The following is a 24,054-nucleotide window of genomic DNA, read 5'->3' as shown; positions in this document are numbered from 1 at the left end:
AAAAAAAAAGCAAAAGTCACACATCATTGCTTTGTTTACTAATTTTGTTGCATAGTGTAATGAAGAGTTTATATGAATATCTTCCCACGCTTTGCAGTTTATGTATGGCTCAATATTTTGACAGTATACTTATGTATTTTCAAGTTCAATGCCAAGAGTTTAACAGTTAAGTATGTGTTGATAGAATTCCAATATTAATAATATTATTAATCATATCGTTTATTTTAAAATTATTTTAAAATTTTGCATAAATAAAAAATGTCTGAACAACGATGACCTTTAGTCAAATTTAAAATATCTTTTTTTCTGCTCTTAGTTCTCAGTATGTCATAGTGTATACATTCTTTGGTGTTATATGAGGTCTTTGTCTTTATCGTGTCTTCTTTCTTTTCCTTTGTGGTAGGCCTCCCCACTGGTCCAGCACAAATCTGCGTGGCAAGGCATCTGCGCTGTATTATGCAATACTTTGGATATTAATTGGCCACAACTAAACTCCAAACTGGTTTTCATTTTCATTAACTTCTTATGGGTATTTGGGTTTTCAGATGTCTACACTTTTTTGTTTCATGGCTGGGATGTTTAACACTTTCCTTGGGCAATTTATTTATCATGTCTTTTTTGTTACTTTTGTATATCCTCCATCACATATAGTATGGAGGGTATATTGAGTTTGTCATTCCGTTTGTAACTCATCGAAATAGTAATTTTAGACAATTTTTTATTCTTGATCAGCGTAAAATTCTAGAACAATTTAGCCCTGTCCACCCGACCTTCTGTCCGTCCGTAGTCACGCTAGAGTCAAAACGAATTAAGATAGGATGCTAAAATTTTGCACAGATCAGTTTTTTGTCTGCAGACAGGTCAAGTTCGAAGATGGGCTACATCGGTCCACGATATCATATAGCCCCCATATTCGGTATTTTGATGATTGTAGCCAAAATTTTCAATAAAATTGTCTGAAAATACACAAAAGGAGTTCCTCATGAGTACTTTACCCCCTGGAATAGTATTTCCTATATAGGTCCAGGATATCGGTACCTCCCTACATTCGGTATTTTGATGATTTTAGCTACATTTTTCAATGGAATAGTCTAAAAATCTATACCAGAAGTTTTTTTGTAGCACTTCACCCCCAGGAAGGGAAATGTCCATATAGGTCCACGATATCGTGAAGCACACATACACCGGTACCCTCCTATATTCCATATTTTGGCGATTTTGGGAACATTATTTACCGGAGATGTTTCAAATTTTGTATTTAGAATTCGTACAGGGTACTACTCCAGCCTATGACAAAAAATGGTGTATTCAGGCACACGTCTTCGAATAGTCTCCATACCTCGCAATATTCGCTATTATGATGATTTTAGCTATATTATTTACCGGAGTTGTTCAAATTTCGTATTTAGAGTTCGTAATGGGAACTACAGTCTATGACAGACAATTGTCTATGCAGGTCCAGGTCTTCCTATAGGCCCCATATATATAAGTATCTCCCTATATTCGGTATTTTGGCGGTACAATATTCACCGAAATTGTTTGAAATTTCGTGTTTGAAGCTCCCAATGGGTACTACAGCCTGTGAATAGACCTCAATATAACGGCTATATTCGGTATTTATACCCTACACCACAAGGTGGTCAGGGTATTATGTCTTTGTGCATTTGTTTGTAACAGGCAAAAGGAAACGAGATAGACCCTTAGTTCCTTTTGATGATCTGCATAGAATCACTTTCTGAGTTGATTTATGCATGTCAGTCCGCCTGTCCGTCCGTCCGTCCGTCTGTCCATGTATTCTTGTGAACAAAATGCAGGTTGTATTTATTATCCGATTGAGATGAAATTTGGCAAACAACATTTGTTTGGCCCAAGGACGAACCCTATTGAAATTGGAGATAATCGGTAAAAATTTAGATATAGCTCCCATATATATCTTCGTCCGATTTGCCTTTTATTGTGCACCAAACGTGTAATATCAGCCCGAATAGTATGGAATTCTGCACATACAACCAAATTAGGCCTGAAAATAAGTATGCCAAATTTTATCGAAATCGGTTCAGATATAGCTATAGCTCCCATATATATTGTTCATCCGATTTGTTATTTTTGTCCTCCGCAGCCGTAATATGCACTCTGTAACAACAATATTTGGGGAAATATATCAAATGCAGCTCAGAAATACCTTTGCTAAATTTTATCGAGATCGGTTCAGATTTGGATATAGCTCCCATATATAACTTCGTCCGATTTAGCTTTTATTGTGCACCAAACGTCTAATATTTGTCCAAATGGGATGGAATTTGGCACATACGACCGATTTTAGTCTAGAAGGTAGTATGCCAAATTTGGATCGGTTCAGATATAGTTATAGCTTCCATATATATTGTTCATCCGATTTATTGTATTTGTTACCCACAGCCGTAATATTCAATCCGTAACAACGATATTCAGGGAAATATATCAAATACAGCTCAGAAATATCTTTGCCAAATTTTATCGAGATCGGTTCAGATTTGGATATAGTCCCCATATATATTTTTATCCGATTTCAATTTAATTTCGCACCAAATGGGCAATACAAGTCCGAATTTAAAAGATACAAATGCTTCGGCATATTTAGTCCTTTGAATTTTAAATTATAATTATAATCATAGCGTGTATGATGGAATTCTCCCATAAAAACTTTTAATTATTAAGTGGAGCTCAACTAAATTAGCAAAGTGGTGTAGGGTATCATAAAAACCGCCCGATTTTAGGACTTTCTTTACTGGTTTTACGATTTAACAGAATTTTTAATGGATTTTATTTTTTTTGAAAATTTCTAAATTTGTTCCAAATTGTGGAGGGTATTTAAAGTTCGGCCTAGCCGAACTTACTGCTCTTTTACTTGTTTTTGCTAAAAACAGTCTTTCTTCTTAAACTTACTTTGGTTATAAAAAATTTGACACATTTACAATACCGGTAGGCAATTTGAGGCATTGAGATGTTAACATTGTTGTTTTATTTCTATAAGCCGAGTGAGTCTCATCATATCTTCATGACTTTGCAATTTTGAAAGAAAGAATTGAAGGTAAATATAGGTGAAGATGATCACTAATTAGTTGAATGAGTAATGGTTATTCATGGCGTCATTGACTTGTTGAAAGCAAAAGTGTTTTTTTTTTTTGCATATTTAATAAATATTAATAATTATTATTATAATCATATGTCAAGAGCGCAATATTAATATTTTTCATAAAGATTCAATATCAGCTGGCTAAAGAGAAAAAAAAATGTGTTTAAAAACCTACGATTACGGTTTTGTTGGACAAAATATTCATTCAAAATATACAAACATGGAGCTTTTGCTTACGGCCAGAATAAGAAAAAAATGCTCATTAAAAAATATGATTAAAAACACCCGAAAAACTCAGTAATAAAGGAGTTATGGGCAAAATAAGAACATGAAATATTCATTGTTAAAAACGAAGATTTAAAACACCCTAAAACACGCAACATATCAATAATAAAAGAGTTATGGCCAAAAAAAATTGAAAGGTTCATTGTTAAAAAAGAAGATCTAAAATGCTAAAATCTTAATAATAAAGAAGTTATTGCCAAGATAAGAATTTGAAATTTTCATTTTTGAAAAAACGAAGATAACACCACAAAAAACGCGAAAACCGGAATAATAAAGAAGTTATGGCCAACATAAAAAATTAAATGTTCATTTTTGAACAATTACAAAAGCATTAAGTTCGGCCCGGCCGAAATTTTAATGCCCTCCACATTATAAAAACGAAGATTTAAAACACACAAAGACTTGAAACACTCAATATAAAGGAGTTATGGTCAAAATAATCATCCTTAAAAAAAATTTTATTAAAAATTGAATATTGTGGTCTTTAAAATTCACGATTTTGGCTTTGTTGCTCCTGAAATCCAAAATTATAAAAACGAAGATTTAAAACACACAAAGACGTGAAACACTTATAATAAAGGAGTTATGGTCAAAATAATCATCCTTAAAAAATTTTATTAAAAATTAAATATTGTGGTCTTTAAAATTCACGATTTTGGCTTTGTTGCTCCTAAAATCCAAAATTTTCAAAAATTTCATTTAAACATCAATAGCTAATCCTTGAAAAAATATTCCTTAAAAATCCAGGTTTAATTTTGATTTTTATTTGAAAAATAAGCTTTAAAAACTCACATTGATATTGGAAAAATATCCTTAAAAATCCACATAGATCTTGCAAAAATATTTTTAAAACTCCACGACTTTAGCTATATTAGTCTTTAAAAAAATATTCATTTAAAATATACGAGGACCAACGGAATTATGGTGCTTGAACACATATTTTTTTAAATATCCACGAATTATAACTCTTTTGGGTCCTTGAGAAAATAAATAAATAAAGAAAATAATAAATAAAAATCCACGATTATAGATCCGGTAGCCCCTGCAACAATATTCTATAAAATTCACGATTTCATTCTTTTGATCCCTGAAAAAATATTCTTTAAAAAATCCATGACAACAAGGTGAGATGAACAATTGCAACCAAATTCAGACTGCTGTCATTTCCAAGCCACTCTTCCGACAGCTGTTAAAATTATTCCAGTTACAGCTCATTATATTGTTTATAAGCGTACAAAAGCATTTTGGTAAGAATTTTCCAGAAAAAAAGTTATTCGTGATGGAACTCAAGCGTGATATTTTTTTATTTGGCTACAAAACCACAAATTGCTATCGTTAGAGCACTCCAGCATTTAAATGTGTATAAATCTTTTGTGTCCCTTACCATCACTCGTTACCGTGATACTGGTAAGGGAGTGGACGGAAGAAAACAGCAACATCAGCAGAAATGGTTCGAAAAGTAAAGAAGCGGCTGGATCGAAAACCGCGTCGCTGTGGCCGAAAAAGGCTAGTGCGCTGAACATATCGCAATATTCCATTCGGCAAATATTGACAAATGAGCTCAGGTTAAAGCCATCGAAATTCCTAAAAGTGCAAGAACTTACACCGCAACAGAAAGAAAATAGACTCAAAGGAGATAAAGAGTTGCTTCGTTTGGCCGAAAGTGGTAAACTGCCGAATTTGGTTTTCTCCGATGAGAAAACATTCGTTTTCCAGCAGTTTGTAAACAAACAAAATGATCGTCTTTACTTGCCAAAGAGGTCAGCTGAGGTCGCTCTCCGCTCGTATTAATTGACCGTGGCATCAGAAGAAATGCCGAATATTATCGCGAAAATATTCTGGAGTGTGTATTAAAGCCTTGGCCACGAAAAAATTTTGGCCGCAGACTTTGGACATTCCAACAGGACTCAGCACCATCGCACTCAGCACGCGCCACCCAAGAATGGTTACAAAATTAGGTTCCTCGCTTCATTTCCAGCGCACAATGGCCAACAAAATCGCCGGATACCAATCCGTTGGACTATTGTGTCTGGAGTGTTTTGGAAAGCAAAGTTGCAAGTGCCAAAATACCGCAGAGCAACATTCGGGCAGCGTGTGGGGGTTTCATTGGCGTTTGAAGGCCATAATTCGTGCCAAAGGTGACTAATTCGAATAAATCTAAAAAGGTGACCAATTCGAAAAAATTCAAAAATTTGATGCTATTTCCGACATTTTAATTCAATATAATTTAATAAAAATATTTAAAAATTATGGCGTTAGACTTTGTTGCAGTTTTTTTTATCTCACACTGTATGGTACTTAAAAAATATTTTACAAAAATTAATATTTATAACAATTGAGCCTTTGAAAAAATTGTCTTTAAGAATCCACGATTATGGTTCTATTAGTTGTGAAAGAAAACAGTTTAAACAAGTAAAAAGGCAGTAAGTTCGGCCGGGCCGAACTTTGAAATAGCATCCACCATTTAGAACGAATTAGAAAATATTCAAAAAAAAAATAAAATCTATTGAAAATTCTGTTAAAATCTTTAAAATACCTAATATAGGAAGGTGCCGATATATGGGGGGATATACGCTATTGTGGACCTATATAGACAAATCTATGTCTGGGGGTAAAGTACTCACAAGGAACTCCTTGTGTGTATTTTCAGATAATTCCATTGGGAAATGTGGCTAAAATCATTAAAATCACGAATATCGGGGATACCGTTATATGGGGGCTATACGTTATCGTTAATCTATATAGAGAATTCTCTGTCGGGGGATAAGTGCTCACAAAGAACCCCTTGTGTACAAAGAATCCCTTGTGACCATTCCGTTGAAAAATATGGCTAAAAAGATCAAAATACCGAATATCGGGGGTACCGTTATATAAGGGCTATATGATATCGTGGACCTGTATAGACAATTCTCTCTCAGGGGGTGAAGAACTCACAAGGAACTACTTGTGTGGATTTTAAGACAATTCCATTGAAAAGTGTGGCACACATCATCACAATACCGAATATCGGGGGGTACAGTTATATGGGGGATATACGATATCGTGGACCTATATAGACAATTCTCTCTCAGGGGGTAAAGTACTCACAAGGAACTACATATGTGGATTTTAAAACAATTCCATTGAAAAATGTGGCTAACATCATCAAAATACCGAATATCGGGGGGATATACGATATCGTGGACCTATATAGATAATTCTCTGCCGAGGTATAAAGTACCCACAAGGAACTCCTTGTGTGGATTTTCAGACAATTCCGTTGAAAAATGTGGGTAAAATCATCAAAATACCGAATATCGGGGGTACCGTTATATATGGGGTCTATACGATATCGTGGACCGATACCCATCTTCGAACTTGACCTGCCTGCAGACAAAAGAGTGATCTGTGCAAAATTTTAGCTTCCTATCTTAATTCGTTTAGACTGTAGCGTGATTACAACAGACGGACGGACAGGGCTACATCGTCTTAGAATTTTACGCTGATCAAGAATATATATACTTTGTTGGGTCTAAAATGATTATTTCGATGAGTTACAAACGGAATGACTAACTTAATATACCCTCCATACATTTTTTGGTGGAGGGTATAAAAATCCAGGTTTTAAATTCCACGTTTATAGCTCGTATACTACACGTTTATTGGTCTGACATGCCTTGCACGAGTATTCATTCATAAAAAATTAATTGTTTTTGGTTTTAAATGCCTTGAAAAATTTTCAGTTATTTATTTTTCTAAATATTTATTTATCTTTTTTAAATGATAAAAAAAAATGATAGATTATTAATGACGTTTTTCGTTTGACTAGAATTTAATGTTTGTTTTGCCTAAGGCTGACGGAAATTGAGTATTTAAAAGACATTAGTGTTGAACTTATTAAAAATTAAACTGTATTTTGCACGCTTATGTGCCTCCAGGGTCTTTTGGACATGTGCAGGAAAATAAATAGAAATAATATAGAATTAAAAATAATAAATAAATTTATACAAATATGTGTATTGTTGTACGAATACGATTTAAGGGATTTAGTAAACCAAGTGGATGTAAATTGTCAATTTCATTGAATGATCGTCAAATAAATCCTAATAAGGAAGGTTTTATCAGCATTTTGCTCTAATGTAAACCTACTATAAAATAAATTATTTACCTGCAACACAAGCCCAGAAAATTGGGAAAATTGAAATCATGCTATTACCGATAAGTAGTTAGGTAATTTTCCTGGGATTTATTCAAAAGTATTGAAACAATTTTTTTCTTGGGAAAATAACTTGTCTTAGTTCAAAAGTAATTTTGCCAAAAAAATACCACATAATTCATTTTAACACGAAACAAATCTGTTGCGAACTGTGGCTGAGCATCGTGGAATTTGTAGCACCATCACATTTGCATTTGCAATTCATTAATTAATCATTTCTCATTCATTTCCTTTTTTTGCGGTTCAGTTTCTTTTTCGCCTGAATGCGAGGTTTTACGCATTTTAAATTCAAACTCAAAACTAAATAAACATAACAAACAAAATATCTCCATACATACATACCTACCTAGAAAAATCTGACGCATGCTGCGCATTTGCCAGCACGCTCTGATTTATATTAGAATTAATTTATTAATATTTTCATAACTTTATTAATAAAAAAAAACTTGCCAATTAGCGAGAATTTAGTTATTTCCTGTATTTTGTATAAATTATTACCATTTTTTTTTGAACAATAACAAAATGGGATCTCTTTGGTAATGAAAATGTGGAAAAATTTCAAAAGGTTTTATACGTTGTAAACACGTAAGTCCAGATTTGGATACAACTTCCATATAAAGGGTGAGATAAAAAACTGTAACAAAATCAAACGTCATAATTTGTACATTTTCTTTTTCAAATTTTATTGAATGAAAGCACGAAATGTCGGAAATAGCATCAAATTTTAGAATAAGTTTAGATTTGTTCGAATCGGTCACCTTTGGCACGAATTATGGCCTTCAAACAGCCAATGAAACCGCCACACGCGGCCCTAATATTGCTCTGTGATATTTTGCCCAATTCCCGGCGAAGCGCTTGCTTGAGGCGATCGACACTTTGGTATTTTTATACCCTACACCACAAGGTGGTCAGGGTATTATGTCTTTGTGAATTTGTTTGTAACAGGCAAAAGGAAACGAGATAGACCCATAGTTCCTTTTGATGATCTGCATAGAATCACATTCTGAGTCGATTTATGCATGTCGGTCCGTCCGTCCGTCTGTCCGTCTGTCCATGTATTTTTGTAAACAAAGTACAGGTCGCATTTATTATCCGATTGAGATGAAATTTTCTAAACAATACTTTTTTGGCCCAAGGACGAACCCTATTGAAATTGGTGAGAATCGGATCAAATTTAGATATAGCTCCCATATATATCTTCATCCGATTTCGGGTTAAATGTGCACCAAATGTCCACTATCAGTTCAAATTACCTGAATTTTGGCACACCCAACCGAGTTCGGCCTAGAAGCAAGTATATCAAATTTGGTATATCAAAATCGGTTCAGATATAGCTATAGCTCCCATATATATCTTTCATCCGATTTGATCTTTAAGTCCCTCACATTCCTACTATGCACTCCACAAGAATGATATTTGGTACCAGATAAAAGATACAGCCCAGAAATGACTGGAATTTGGTACTTACGACCGAATTGAGCCTAGAAGCTAGTATGTCAAATTTGGTGAAGATCGGTTCAGATATAGCTATAGCTTCCATATATATTGGTCATCCAATTTGTTGTATTTGTTACCCACAACCGTAATATGCACTCCGTAACAATGATATTCAGTGAAATATATAAAATACAGCTCAGAAATAACTTTGCCAAATTTTATCGAGATCGGTTCAGATTTGGATATAGCCCTAATACATTTTTATCCGATTTTAAATTATTTGTCACCAAATGGGCAATACAAGTCCGAATTTAAAACATACAAATACTTCAGCATAACTTTAAATTATAATTATAATCCTAGCGCGTATGATTGAATTCTCCCATAAAAACTTTTAATTGTTATGCGGAGCTCCTCTAAATTAGCAAAGTGGTGTAGGGAATCATAAAGTCGGCCCCGCCCGACTTTAAGACTTTCCTTACTGGTTTAAGGTATATTTTTCGCTGACTGGACCTGCAGATTAGAAAAATATTACAGCAAACATTTAACCTATTTCACAGAACCGAATAGAAGTCTTAAACACACCTTATCTGTAATAATAATATTTAAAAACCAGATCTGGGCCTCAATTCTTGTTCTATGAAAATGTGAAATGAAAACTTTTATAAAGGAAAGAAATGTCAAATGAAAAATTTTATAAAGGAAATATTTTTCATTTCATATTTTCATAGAACAAGAATCCAGCCCCTGGATATGCTTTTTTGATATGAGACTACTAAATTCTAAATTCTACCATGAATGTTACATGTACAAATTTCCCCAAAAACACCCAACAAAAGTTAAGAAGTCATAAACCATGTAACAACCTTGAATGACTAATAGTGTCGTGTAAATGGGCTGATTCGTGTACGTAATTCTAAGAGCAAGCAACATTATTCGTTCGCCTGTTATAATATATAACCTATCAAGTTCTGTTTAAAAATGTTAACTTAAAAGTTCATTTATCACAGAATCTCTACACATAGAATTGTCTTTAAAGAATATAAAAATTTTAATGTATAATATAAAAATATGCCTACAATATGGTCTACGTGGATCACGAATAACGTTTTATTTAACATTTTAATTGGCCGCATTTGTCACATTTTATCAACGAAGAATTGCGACTATTGTCTGAGATAATCGTATGCGAAATGAACCGGTTGTATTGCTTTGAACTATTTTTAATGAAACGATTGGAATACGTATTAAATTGTCGGCATGTTTCGTTGATAGATACCTAGCCTATGACCTTATAACATAGTTGGTTAGTTTGAAAAAAAGAGGGGGTCGAAAATATCACCACGTGCTCTAGCTTAAATAAATTTGTATCCGATCAGTAGTGGAATTCTCTAACAAATTTTCTGAGTTATCGACAAATATCGGTAAAATAAAAACGCAAAATTATGAATGAAAAGTCTAAATTAATGTTGCCGGCACGGTTGCATTGGTAGGACTTAAGGACTATCCGTAAAAATCGCAAATTACGGAAATTTAAATGAGTGAATTGCCATTTAATAGTACGATCCGAATGGTGTTGATCTTCTTTACATACTTTGGTGTGTTTTGACCAGAGCACAGAATCCCTCATTTTCTTTCGGGAGCGAAACTTGCTCGCGAGTAGGTGTTTTTTTACGGAGTTTACTTTTCAATCCTCTGTTTTGTGTGGGAGAACTTCCGCACCACTCCTGTTTAAAAAATTAGAATGGGTACAGAATTATTTTTACTGTATATATGAAGCCTCTTGAATATATATTTAGTTTTTACACCCTGCACCACATAGTAACATGGAGAAGAAAGCTAGATAGACCCATAGTTACTTCTCTGGATCTTCATAGAACCACTTTCTGAGTCGATTTATGTATGTCAGATGGGCTGACTGTCCATGTATTTTTGTGAACAAAGTGCAGGTCACATTTATTATCCGATTAAGATGAAATTTTCCAACAAATATTTGTTTGGCCCAAGGACGAACCCTATTAAAATTGATGAGAATCGGTTCAAATTTAGATATAGCTCCCATACATATCTTCAACCTATTTTGGGGTAATTGTGCACCAAATGGCCAATATCAGTCCAAATGACCTGAAAATTGGCACATCCAACCGAATTCAGTCTAGAAGCAAATAAATCAAATTTGGAGAAAATCGGTTCAGATATAGCTATAGCTCCCATATACAAGGTGAGATGAAAAAACTGCAACCAACTTCAGACTGCTGTCATTTCTAAGCCACTAGTCCGACAACTGTTAAAATTATTCCAGTGACAGCTCATTATATTGTTTACAAGCGTACAAAAGCATTTTGGTCAGAATTTTCCACGAAAAAGTTATTCGTGATGGAATTCAAGCGTGATGGTGTGATTTCTTTATATTTGGCTGGAAAACCACAAGTGGCTATCGTTAGAGCACTCCAGCATTTAAATGTGAATGAATCTTTTGTGTCTCGTACCATCGCTTGTTACCGTTACCGGGATACTGGTAGCGTAGCCTGACGTCAAGGAAGTGGACGGAAGAAAACAGCAACATCAGCAGAAATGGTTCGAAAAGTAAAGAAGCGACTTGATCGAAGCCTGCAGTGGGTCGCAGTGGCCGAAAATGGTTTGTGAGCTGAACATATCGCAATATTCAATTCGGCAAATATTGCAAAATGTGCTCGGCGTAAAGCCATTGAAATTCCAAAAAGGGCAAGAACTTACACCGGCAACAGAAACAAAATAGACTTAAAAGAGCTGAAGGGTTTCTTCGCTTGGCCGAAAGTGGTGAACTGCCGAATTTTGTTTTCTCCGAAACAAACAAAATGATCGTGTTTACTTGCCAAAGAGGTCAGCTTAAAATGTGCACCTTCGGTTGGCCACCAGAACTTAAGCGCCGGCCATGGTGATGGTGTGGGCCACCATAACAGCCGATGGTCGCTCTCCGCTCGTATCAATCGACTCAGAATAAATGCCGATTATTATCGCGAAAATATTCTGGAGGGTGTATTAAACCCTTGGGCACGCAAACATTTTGCCGCAGACCTTGGGCATTCCAACAGGACTCAGCACCATCGCACTCAGCACGCGCCATCCAAGAATGGTTACAAAATAAGGTTCCTCGCTTTATTTCCCACTCACAATGGCCGCAAAAATTCTCGAACACCAATTCGTTGGACTTATTGCGTCTGGAGTATTTTGGAGAGCAAGGTTGGCACTAAAAATACCAAAGTGTCGATCACCTCAAGCAAGCGGTTCGGCGGGAATGGGCCCAAATACCGCAGAGCAACATTCGGGCAGCGTGTTACAGTTTCATTGACCGTTTGAAGGCCATAATTCGTGCCAAAGGTGACCAATTCGAACAAATCTAAACTTATTCTAAAATTTCAATAAATAAATTTTTTAAATTTTAATTTTTTTTTTAAAATTTGATGCTATTTCCGACATTTTTTTGCTGTCATTCAATAAAATTTTGAAAAATGTAAAAATTATTGCGTTTGACTTTTTTGCTGTTTTTTTATTTTACCCTGTATGGGTGATGTAATATATCGTACACCTATGTAGACAATATTCTTCCAGGGGGTAAACTGCTCGTTTTGTGGATTTTCAATGGTTTTTCAATCGAAACAAAAGAAAGGAGTATGTGCGATTACTCGGAAACTTTTCTGGAGAAACGGTAGAAAATCTCAACAAAAAATCGGACATCAGAGCCCTCGGAAAAATATTAGCTGGGCTGTATCATTCCTACCACTCATCGATTGGCCATGACTTTGTAATTAATGTGCTAACGAATTCCACATCTGACCTGGGCCGAAATATACTAAATAAATCCAGTAAGTCGATGATTTATTTATAATCAACTCCGAAAAATTCCCCAAAAGATATTTGGAACGACCGTAGTTTGTATATTTTTTATACATTTATTTGTGCATGATTTTTTTTTTTCATTTCATTTCGTACAAAAAAATGTTCAACGCATTTAACCTAAAACATAATACAATAAAAACAAGCTAATACTATAAATTATTTATAAAAAAAAGAAGTGAAGAAGAAAACAAGTTTCCTGCACTTTGTAAACCCCAAAATTCAGATGAACTTATTTTGGTCATGGACGGCCGAATGATGTAAATTGCGTGGAACAGAGCGGCAAATTAAAAAACAATGGGTAGAGTTTTTTTGTTGACTAGTTTCTTAACTCCAACCATTTTCACTACTCCAATACGCCGCTGCTCCATCCTGTTTCTAACGTCCTTTCGGTTTTTCCTTTTTTTTTGTGTGTTTTCTTTTTCTTGGAAATTAATACTTAAATTTACTTTCTGTGTGTTTCATCGGCTGGAGGATGGGCAGCAATGTATTCCAAAGCCTTGAGAATGGCCTCTGGCACTGGTGGTGGTGTGGGCAAATGATCACCAACGGGTTGGAAACCATTTTCATCGGCAGTATAGCTAACAAAGAATTTTTCACCTTCGGGCGATACAAACTCATAGGAACCAGCTACACCAGCGGGATTACCGGCTTCTTGTTGCTGAATACCATTGCTGGTCTCGAAAGCATAGGCATAGTTTCCCTCAGCATCGGCAGGATCATTTTTGAAGCTCAAAACTTCGGCATCTTTGTTGATGTTATCGGCATAGGCGAAAGCCACGAGAGCGGTCAAGACGAACTGGAAAATACAAGAGGAAAAAAGGAAAGTGGTTTAGGTTAATGTTTGTAAGTGTATTTTGTGATGTGCAGATTAGGATGAACAGAATTAGGGATAACAAGAAGGTTTGATGCTATATGATGAATACTTTTTCCATTAACGAAAAAAACCGTAACAGATCCACTGTAATACAGGGTATTCGTGGTGGAATTCGAGTGTGATAGTGTGATTTCTTTCTTTTGTCTGAAAAACTACAAGTGCCTATCGTTAGAGCACTCCAGCATTTAAATGTGAATAAATCTTTTGTGTCTCGTACCATCGCTTGTTGCCGTTACCGGGATACTGGTAGCGTAGCCCAACGTCAAGGAAGTGTACGGAAAAAACAGCAACATCAGCAAAAATGGTACGAATAGTAAAGAAGCGACTTTTTTAAAACCCGCGTCGGAGTGGCCGAAAATTGGCTAGTGAGCTAAACATATCGCAATACTCAATTCGGCATATATTGAGAAATAAGCTCGGTGTAAAGCCATTGCTATTCCAAAAAGTGCAAGAACTTACACCGCAACAGAAAGACAATAGACGAAAGTGGTGAACAGCCGAATTTTGTTTTCTCCGATGAGAAAGCATTCGATGTCCGCCAGTTTGTAAACAAACAAAATGATCGTGTTTACTTGCCAAAAGGTCAGCTGAAAATGTGCACCTTCGATTGGCCACCAGAACTCAAGCGCCGGCCGCCATAACTGGCGATGGTCGCTCTCTGAATATTATCGCTAAATAATTCTGGAGGGTGTATCAAAGCCTTGGTCAGGCAAACATTTTGGCAGCAGACCTTGGACATTCCAACAGGACTCAGCACGCGTCACCCAAGAATGGTTATAAAATGATCATTTCCAGCGCACAATGGCCACCAAAACTCCGGATAACAATCCGTTGGACTATTGTGTCTGGAGTATTTTGGAAAGGAAGGTTGACACTAAAAAATACCAAAGTGTCGATCACCTCAAGCAGGGCGTTTCGCCGGGAACGGGTCAAAATACCGCAGAGCAACATTCCGGCAGCGTGTGACGGCTTCATTGGACGTTTGAAGGCCATAATACGTGCTAAAGGTGATCCATTCGAACAAATCTAATCTTATTCTAAAATTTTATGCTATTTCCGACAATTTTTGCTTTCATTCAATAAAATTAAAAAAAAATAATAATAATAAAAAATATGGCTTTTGACTTTGTTGCCGTTTTTTATCTCATCTTGTAGTTATAGCTTAAATTTGCCAATATAGCGATATAATATCGGAAGAAATTGTGCCTCTTAAAAATACTTGTTAGAAACATTATATAAACTAAAGGAATATATGATAACAATTTGTTTAGTAGATATAGGATCTATGTTTCATCTACAGGCAGTAGAAGGCCCATAAAACTCCTATTGAGAAAAAAAAATTCTTCAAAGTGATCGAGGCTTTCTACGAAAATTAGTAGATGTGCTATTAAGGAACCCCCATAGAAGAAATCTTCCTAGATTTCAGTCTTTTTTAATTTCAAAATTATTTTTCTCTCAGTGTATTAGTATTCCATATTTTTTTTTAATTAACATTTCTTTTAATGTCATTGCAATATTCACACAATTAATCAAGTAATAGTTTAGATTTTTTTTTTGCCATAAAAGTGATTTAACTTCCACGATACACTGATGAAACCCTGAAAAGTGAATGCCAACATTTAAAAATATATCTCATCTTCTCTATGGCAGAGCAAAACAGAACAACCAATTGTGCTGTTGGCATTGCATGTGGTGACTATGACGATCGACATCAAAAGAACAGGTTCTTTTTTTTTTGTGAAATACTATCAGAAATATGTGTTTTGCAATAAATTACTGGCTTGGCTAAATGAAACTTCCAGGTGAAATACTGAGTTTAATGTCATCCATGGCAAAGGCCTTCAAATACTTTGAAGAAATGAAAATAAATTATTGTTGGTTTGGTATTTAATTAATCGATTGCTAAAACGACAAATAGGGTGTTAAATATATGTATGTTGCACAAATTGTGGTAATTTTTTGCTTTAACAAAATAACATCTTATTTTATTTTATATTAAGAATTGAGGAACATAAAGTGTGATTGAAAATACAAATTAATTTTGGAAATTTTAAATATTAAATAAACCGGTTAGCTTTTATATCAAGCTAAATTTTGAAACATTTCAATATATACCATTGGTGATATCGAATAAGATACATATTTTAGTCAAGCGGAGACCTGATTTCAAAAATTCCCGTATATGTTTTAAAATCAGTCTTCTTAGAATCTACATGTCATAGAAAATTAATTTTTAAATATTAATATAACTTATTGTATTTTATTATTTTTCATAATCTTATATACTTTTTCATTACAGGTCAGACGAGAAATAAAGTCAAAACTTTTTGGGATGGAGGCTATTTAAAGAACTCATTTGCTCGACGTGGAATTTTACTTACAAATCTTAAAAAATCTTGTTTCCATTAACGATAAACCAAATGTGTGTTTCGAATGAAACATTATAGATATTGGAATTTTAACTAAGTAAAGGTGCAGATGCATGAAAAGTTTTCTTCGATGACTTAAGCCAGTCAAAAAAGCGTTTTATAACGCAATAACAAGGTGTTCCAGCAAATTTTATAACCCAGATGTAATGTCAAAATTAAAAAAAAAACTTGCTTCCATTAACAATAAACCAAATGTTCGCAAATTAAGCAAAAAAATATATAGAGAGAACATTTCTAAGGAAATTGACTTTGAAAGAAACATTATAGATATTAGAATTTTAACGATGTAAGGGTCATGGCAGAATAATACAGGTAGATGCATCAACGCTTGGGAGCATTGATATGCCAAAAAGATTTAAATGTTTTTTTCAAATATAAGTAGATTTTTATATGTTTTCTCATGCTACGTCAGTCGGAGGCTATTATAATTCGCGTTTTTCAACAATTTTTACAAATTTAAATAATTTTTCATTCAACATTTTAAATTCCAAAATTGGTTTGACAGTTCATTGTCCCAGCAACTGTGTCGACGCGTCTACCTATATTCTTCGACCATGGTAAGGGTACAGATACATAGAGAACCTTCTTCTGGCTTCTCCAAAGGAGTTGTAGGTTAACTTAGTTCAATTTCGACTCGTAATCTATACTTGTTAGCCCTGCACTCTTTTAATCTTTTATGAGGAACACTGCCTTTACACGGTGGCATTTTTACATGGCATTTTTATCAATTCTCTTTTAAAATTTCTGCGTAAATCTTCGCGCCTTTACACGGTGGCATTTTATGATATTAGTGCTTGGCATTTTTTCTGACATTTTATTTTATTCAGTATTTCGTATAGAGCTGTATTGTTGTGCTAATTGTTTGTAACAGATATTTATAAAGAAGTGATTTAAAATTAAATGTGTGAATCTAAATAAGAAATGATGGAAAAAGTTATTGTCGATCTGGTCTGCATATTTATTAAAATTATTGACTTTTATTTTAACTTTCTTTTTTTTTACTTTTTAAAACTTCCAATTAATTTTTATATAATTCACTATACAATTCAAACACTAAACACATCACAATAAAAGAAACGCAACAAAAATTACAATAAAGAAACGATATGAAATGTCAAAATTATAAAAAATTCGGAAGAAGTAAAAAGTGAAATGCACAGAAAATTGCATGTAACCCTGTGCGGTGGCTTATCGTGCCATTTTTTCTTCTATCCTTGTCTTTCTACACCTTTTACCAACAAAAAAATGGCATGGTTAAAAAATGTCACCGTGTAAAGGCAGTGGAAGACAACCGATGAAGCCAGTCAAAAAAAGCGTTTTGTGGCACAATTACAAGGTGTTCCTGCAAATTTTAAAACCCAGATGTAATGTCAAAATTAAAAAAAATCTTGTTTCCATTAACGATAAACTAAATGTTCGCAACTTAAGCAAATTTAAAATATTCATCAGATCTGCAAATGCAATGATACTAATCCCGATCAATATTGTTTATGCATATAAAAAAGTAAAAAAAAATTATTTACATTAACGAAATTAAATTTAAAGAATTACAAGAAAAATTAGGTGAAAAATCTTGTTTACATTAACGAAATTAAATTGAAAAAATGACAGGACAATTAGCGAAGAGAGCTTTAGCCAGGAAGGCATAAAAGCATGACAACCCAAATAGAGTTTTTATTATCTTTTTTTTTATATTTTATTATCTTTTTATAAAGGTGAAATTCTTTTCACGTTTACATTTTTTTAACTAGGGATAGTCTATTTTATAATATTTTCAGATGTTTCTTCTTGGTTGTAAAATTTTTCCTAAGACTCACACTTTTTTCAAAGTTACACCAATTGGCAATATCTAATTTATTGTAAAAAAGAAATACAGTTAAATTTGATAAAGTAAGTTACAGAAGATGCACAGCTCGATTTGTTTATTTAAAATGGGGATACCTTTTTAATTCTACAATGGAACCTCATTTAATTTTTATATATTTTTTCTGAATATAAAACTCAGCTGGAAATATACATATCGGAATTTTTCAGGTTGACATTTTAGCTTTTATATTTCAGATCCATATTTTCGAATAGTTTATATTATTTAAAAAAACGTTTCAATATATTAACTAAGCATAAAACAGACTTTTATGTTCTCGAATGAAAAAAAAAAAACTTGTTTCTTAAAAGAGACTAAATATATTTGAAGGTTTCATATTTTTGGTTGTCTAGTGATGTTTACAGAACAATATATATATATAGATATGTTCGAATTAATATATATTTTTGTGAGCTGAAAAACTTAACATTTTCGTTATGTGAATTAATATGCATAACCATTTTTTGAAAGGTATAAATGCATGCTGAGCTATAAATTCATAACCAGATGGTTGAATGAATAGAAACAAGACAATGTATAATAATTTGGGTCGAAAAAAAAATTAAAAAAATATTGTTTTCCTCTTTATTTTTGTATATTAAAAAAAAATATGACATCAAATAATATATGAACTATTTAAGTTTTTTTTTATTTAACTAATCATTTGTTTATGGCAATTCAATTCGTCCCACTTCATTATATTATGCGCCAGTTGACATTTCACGCTTTTGTTTTTAGCTAGCTTTTTTGTTCATATCGATGGGAAAATTTAAATTGCAAAACAATTAAAAGTATTGCCAATTTTTGAAAGGTATTTGCTAAAGGCATCGGTTGGAATGTGGCACAAAAGATAAAAAAGATGCTCTTCGAACTTAATTTCTGCTGAAAAAATAAGTCACACACAAGTATTGTTTTTGTGGAACAAGTTAAATAGATAGAAACAATTGTTTTTATAATTCATTGTACAAAAGAAGAAGAAACATTTAATTGCTTTATTTTTTTTTTCGATGGAATTCCAATAATATTTACATAACTATTTAATTATTAATGAAAAACCAACATACTAACAGTCAATTAAATTATGTGGTTACATTAATAATAACCATCAGCTATTTTGGTGTCAATATCCAAACGATCATCAATGAAATATTTACAGAAATGTTAAGATTTCTAATCACTTGTTCGACTGCGAATGTAATGAACTTTGCACACTGAGAGCTAAATAGCATTGCAGACTTAAAAAAGTGTATTCAATGGGTCAGGAAAAAAACGACACGGTTACAACATAGAGTTATATAATCATATACGAAGACATATGTTAAGCTGAAGAGAAAAAGAATATGAAAAAACCTAGGACACGACTATTGCAATGTTGTATGTGGAAAGCAAAGATATTTTCAGTGAATGGCAAAAGGAAAACAAAGGTCCATTGAAAAAAAAAAAATACAACAATAGACATAAAATATAAATCCTAATAAAAAATACATAACTTTACAATTTTTTTGTAAATAGTAGTAAATAGTGGAATAAGATTTTTGAATAACAAAATCTTCTGTAACAAGCCTTTCGAATTATTATTTGTTATTCGAGGATTAAAGGTTGAGATATTTAAAGATCTTGATTTTCGTGTCTAGCAAAGTAAGATCTTAATATTTAAGAAAATATCTTAAGATCTCTATGCTAAGATATCTACGCCTGATCCTCAATTCCTGTTTTATGAAAATGTGAAGTTAAAGAAATGAACATGAGAAAGGAAACGAAAAAGTGAAGAAAAGAAATGTGTTTTTTATTGTTTTTTCATGGAACAGGAATCCAGTCCCTGGTGATTTACTTTGAGAGAACTCTTATTTTTTCAAATATTTTGAAGCAAAGTTTAATATATTTTCTTTGTTATTACAGGTATTATTATTTGTTATTCTGGATTGAAGCGGCATATAAACAAAAATTCAATTGCAATGAAAAATTCTAAGCAAAAACCTGTGTACATAAAGAAAACAAAAAATCTTGTTTACATTAACGACTAAAAATAAGAACCCTAACTGATCATTTTCAAAAGAAAGGTATCAAAAGAAATCTTTTCTTGAGGATATATCTGTTTTCAGAAGGTGTAGAAATCCACTATGAACAAATTCACATATATTCTTTGATTAGATCTACATATTTTTTGAGAAGCTATACTTAGTTTCTCGGAGAAGTTTGAAAGATTATTTTGGAACAACTCTACTCTGCTCAATTAAAAAAAAAAAAGATTTACTGATGTTTTTTAAAATAACTAAATATCAATAAATCTTTTTAAACAAGAACTGATTTCTTTCATTTATAATATCAATAGATTTTTATAAGAAAATTTATATATTTCCTAATGAAACATCTAGAGATTCTCTTTTTGCAGTTTTCCAAATTTTTATGAGCAAAGTTGGCAAATCCTCATTCGGAAGATCATCATTTTTTTATTAAAATATCTCTACGATAAAATAATTATTATAAAGAAGATTCTAATATATTTTCTATTTTAGCAATATACATTATGAACCGAAATCCAGAACGACCCTGTTTACATGGTCAAGAAATGAAAAGAACCTTGTTTCCATTAACGATAAACAGAAAAAAACTCGTTGTAATATCAAAATAAGTATTGAGAAATAGTGATAATAAAAACACGCTTTCCATGTACATTATAACCGAAGAAGTATCTATAGGAAACCTCTGAAATTACCCTCTAGAGTTTTTTTTAAGACCTCTCGTTGATATAATCTATATAGTAGATTTCTTGGGGCTTTTCCATGTGTAGAATTTATTAACATGATTTTCTCTGTAGAAAGGGAGGATATAGGTTATTCTGTTTTTGGAAGACGTCGAAGGTGTACTATATTTATGGAACACGAACTCTCTTTTTTGTTGACTTTTTGAGCCTCTTCTGTGAATGTATGACCTATAAGTCTTTCGATGCTTATAAATCCTTGAAGAGGTCTTCATTTCCTTTTATGTAAAGAAGATGTCTATAGGGTTTATAAATGTTTTGGGAATGTAATAATTTTTGACCTATAAGTCTTTCGATGCTTATAAATCCTTGAAGAGATCTTCATTTCCTTTTATGTAAAGAGGATGTCTATAGAGTTTATAAATGTTTTGGGAATGTAATAATTTTTGGGATATGTAACAATTTCTTGGGATATGTAACATGTGTAGCGATTTATAGGTAAAGTGTAGAGTTTCCAATTATAGAAGTTGTAGCAAGTATATGTTCTATAGATTATTTAATTGGTATTCTTTTTTGAGGAAGTATGATCACTTATTTTTTCGATGCTTATAAATCCTTGAAGAGATCTTCCTTTACTCTAGGTTATGAAGAATTCTATAAAGTTTAAATATGTTTTGGAAATGTTTTAATTTTTTGGGATATGTAATAAAGTCTAAACATTAGCAGACTGCTTCAAAAATAGAATAAAAAAGTTTTTCATTGATATGATTGATTGATAATTTGACAGGTTGAAGGAATTCGAAAAACCCTTTACCTCGTTTTTTTTTAACAATTATTCAGTCCCTTTAAGTCCCTACGGAAGGTTTAAAGGTTGGAAAATTGTTAAACACCTTTTTTCAAAGAAGAAAATAGATCACAATGATAAAAATGGTTAAAACAAAACATCGGTTTTTCACAATTCTGGGTTGTCGTAATTGCCATTAAGCAGTAAAGTATTCAATCGTATCCTTTTCTATTTTAAATTAATTATTTTCTTAAGCAAAAACAAAAGACTTAAGACACAAACACGAAACACTCAAGGGGCAAATTCCCCACACAAGGATAACAAGTTTCAAATTGTGACCACTTATTCCATTAAATCACAATGTGGAAAATTCGAAACAGGCCTGGAAATGTCAAAGTTGATACTCCCATACAAAGAGAAACGAAAGACTTAAGCAACAAACTGCATCAATTAATTCCCATGAGAAAAATCAGATGGACTTGAATGAATAAGTTGATTGCACTACTCTTTTATTTGCACAACAAAATTGCTCTTCGATTTATAGAGAGAGCACACACACACATTAGCACAAAAATCACACTTTTAGTCTCTTATATTGTTGCTGTTTTGTCCTTTTTGTGTAATGCCTAATTTGTTATTTAATATTAACAGTTCTTAATTATTTGTTCGGTTATTTTTTTTTTTTTTTCAAAAATTTTCGCTTTACTCACAAGTTTGAACATTTTGCTAGATTAAACTTTGATAAACTGTTTGTTGGTTTGCTAAAAACCTTTGCTTATATATCAGCTTTGCTACGGCAGAGAGCGGCAGCATAAAGCAGACGAGACTAACGACAACAACCACAGCAACAATAGCAATTCCATCAAAGTGCCATACAAAAAATTATAGAAGATGAAAAACGAATTTGTTGTAGACAGAAGATAGAAAAACAAATTCACAAACACACACAGAGAGAGAGTCACATAGAAATACTCCAACACATATTCACCTACATACCGCGAGATACACTTTAACCCTTTCGGTGTTTTTGTCAAATATATTTGACATTTTAAAGTACTCTCTTTATTTGCGATTTTTTGATCTTCCCATGTACCGTTATTTTTGATGTGTTTTGTTCTTTTAAATGACAGACTCGTGTGCTATTTAAAAATATTGCAGCTCTACTCTGTAAGTTTAGTTTTCGAATTTCTGAGCGCATTTTCGTAAATTAGTATGGGATTTGTGAAAACAATATATTTCTGAACCAAAAATCAGATTTGCTGTAATCGGAAAATATTGAAAAAATTTGTCAACATTGTAACAAGTGTAAAAACACCATATAATAAAAAAAAGAAAAATACAAACATTGTGTGGTGCCTTTTGGAAACATTTTTGGGTTGTCGAATATAATCGACATTGGCCTCCAAAGGTGGTTTATTTTTTACAGTAAATACGCATGTACTGGCAAACTCAAGTATTTTTTTCTTCATTTTCCCCAGAAAATTGGATCATTAAAAGATGATGATATCATGAAGATACTTGAAGTACATTCGTATGTTGGGGATGTAATCGAAGATGATGACAATGTTTGTTTTGACGTGTCACAAGTGTGAGCACAGGACATTTTGTCTAAGGATGCAATATCAGAAGAAAGTGTTGATGAAAATCGCCATACGTATACGCTCAAATGTAAAAAAAACTTGCAGTTCGAAAGCCAGAAGATCTAAAGGCATTCCTTTTGTGCCAGGTTCTGAAAACACAAACATATTTGGAATTACGACGCTGTTCTCATATTTCAGTAAATTTATATAACCGTTCAGCTCTTTTCGAATGCAGACCATTATACAACTATTTATTCAAATAGCAAGGGAAAGTTGTCTTTCAAACATTTTGCCAAAAATAGGTTGTTATGGTGGAGTTCTGTAAGTGCTTTGTCATAAAAAATTAAAATCACAAATATATTTTTATTTCTTGAAAAAGTGATTAATCTGTTTAATTTATATCTAAACCACTAATTCGTCTTAGTTCTTTAAAAAATGAATAATGTTTTTGATTTAATTTCTGTAAAATGTTTTATAACATTTTATAAAGATTAAAATGCATACTATTGCATGATAAATAATATTATTATACAAAGTGAAACGCAAGAGCAATAGAGGTCTCTGAATGCCGATGTCGAATATATTCGACATTTGGTATCGAACTTGAGTGACAGACAAATTCGAAATTAATATTTTTTCTAAATTATGGGCTATCAAATGAACATAAGTACGAAATTTCACATTTTTATCTCAACAAAAATTTTCGTTGACACTGAAAGGGTTAATGAAAACATCTTAACTTGGCAATTGCTGTTTGTGTTTTTCGTGAAGTGACTTTAATATGTTTGTGTGGCAGCAATTCAAAAGACCCATAAAAATACCAACAATTTGTCTACCTTCGTTACGGGTGTCGTTGGTGTGGTGTTTGTTGCTTTGGTCTCTTTATTTCTTTTTGTCTAATGGCTTTGGTG

The 24,054-nt window shown here is 32.8% G+C and overlaps 1 protein-coding gene across 1 annotated transcript; it reads right to left on the bottom strand.

Annotated features, from left to right (window-relative positions):
• Nucleotides 1-12,956: 12,956 nt before the first annotated feature.
• On the bottom strand, nucleotides 12,957-22,345 carry LOC101898825 (pupal cuticle protein Edg-78E). The gene is made up of 2 exons (XM_059126353.1): nucleotides 22,274-22,345; nucleotides 12,957-13,707 (listed from the first exon to the last, which is right to left on the bottom strand). The coding sequence occupies exons 1-2, from the start codon at nucleotides 22,283-22,285 to the stop codon at nucleotides 13,354-13,356; spliced, it is 366 nt and encodes a 121-aa protein (XP_058982336.1). The 5' UTR covers nucleotides 22,286-22,345; the 3' UTR covers nucleotides 12,957-13,353.
• Nucleotides 22,346-24,054: the final 1,709 nt, after the last annotated feature.

The sequence above is a fragment of the Musca domestica genome, unplaced genomic scaffold, assembly GCF_030504385.1.
Source record: "Musca domestica strain aabys unplaced genomic scaffold, Musca_domestica.polishedcontigs.V.1.1 38, whole genome shotgun sequence".
In the NCBI taxonomy this organism is placed as follows: domain Eukaryota; kingdom Metazoa; phylum Arthropoda; class Insecta; order Diptera; family Muscidae; genus Musca; species Musca domestica.
Note: the sequence above shows the minus strand (reverse complement) of the source record. Positions and strands in the feature narration are given on the sequence as shown.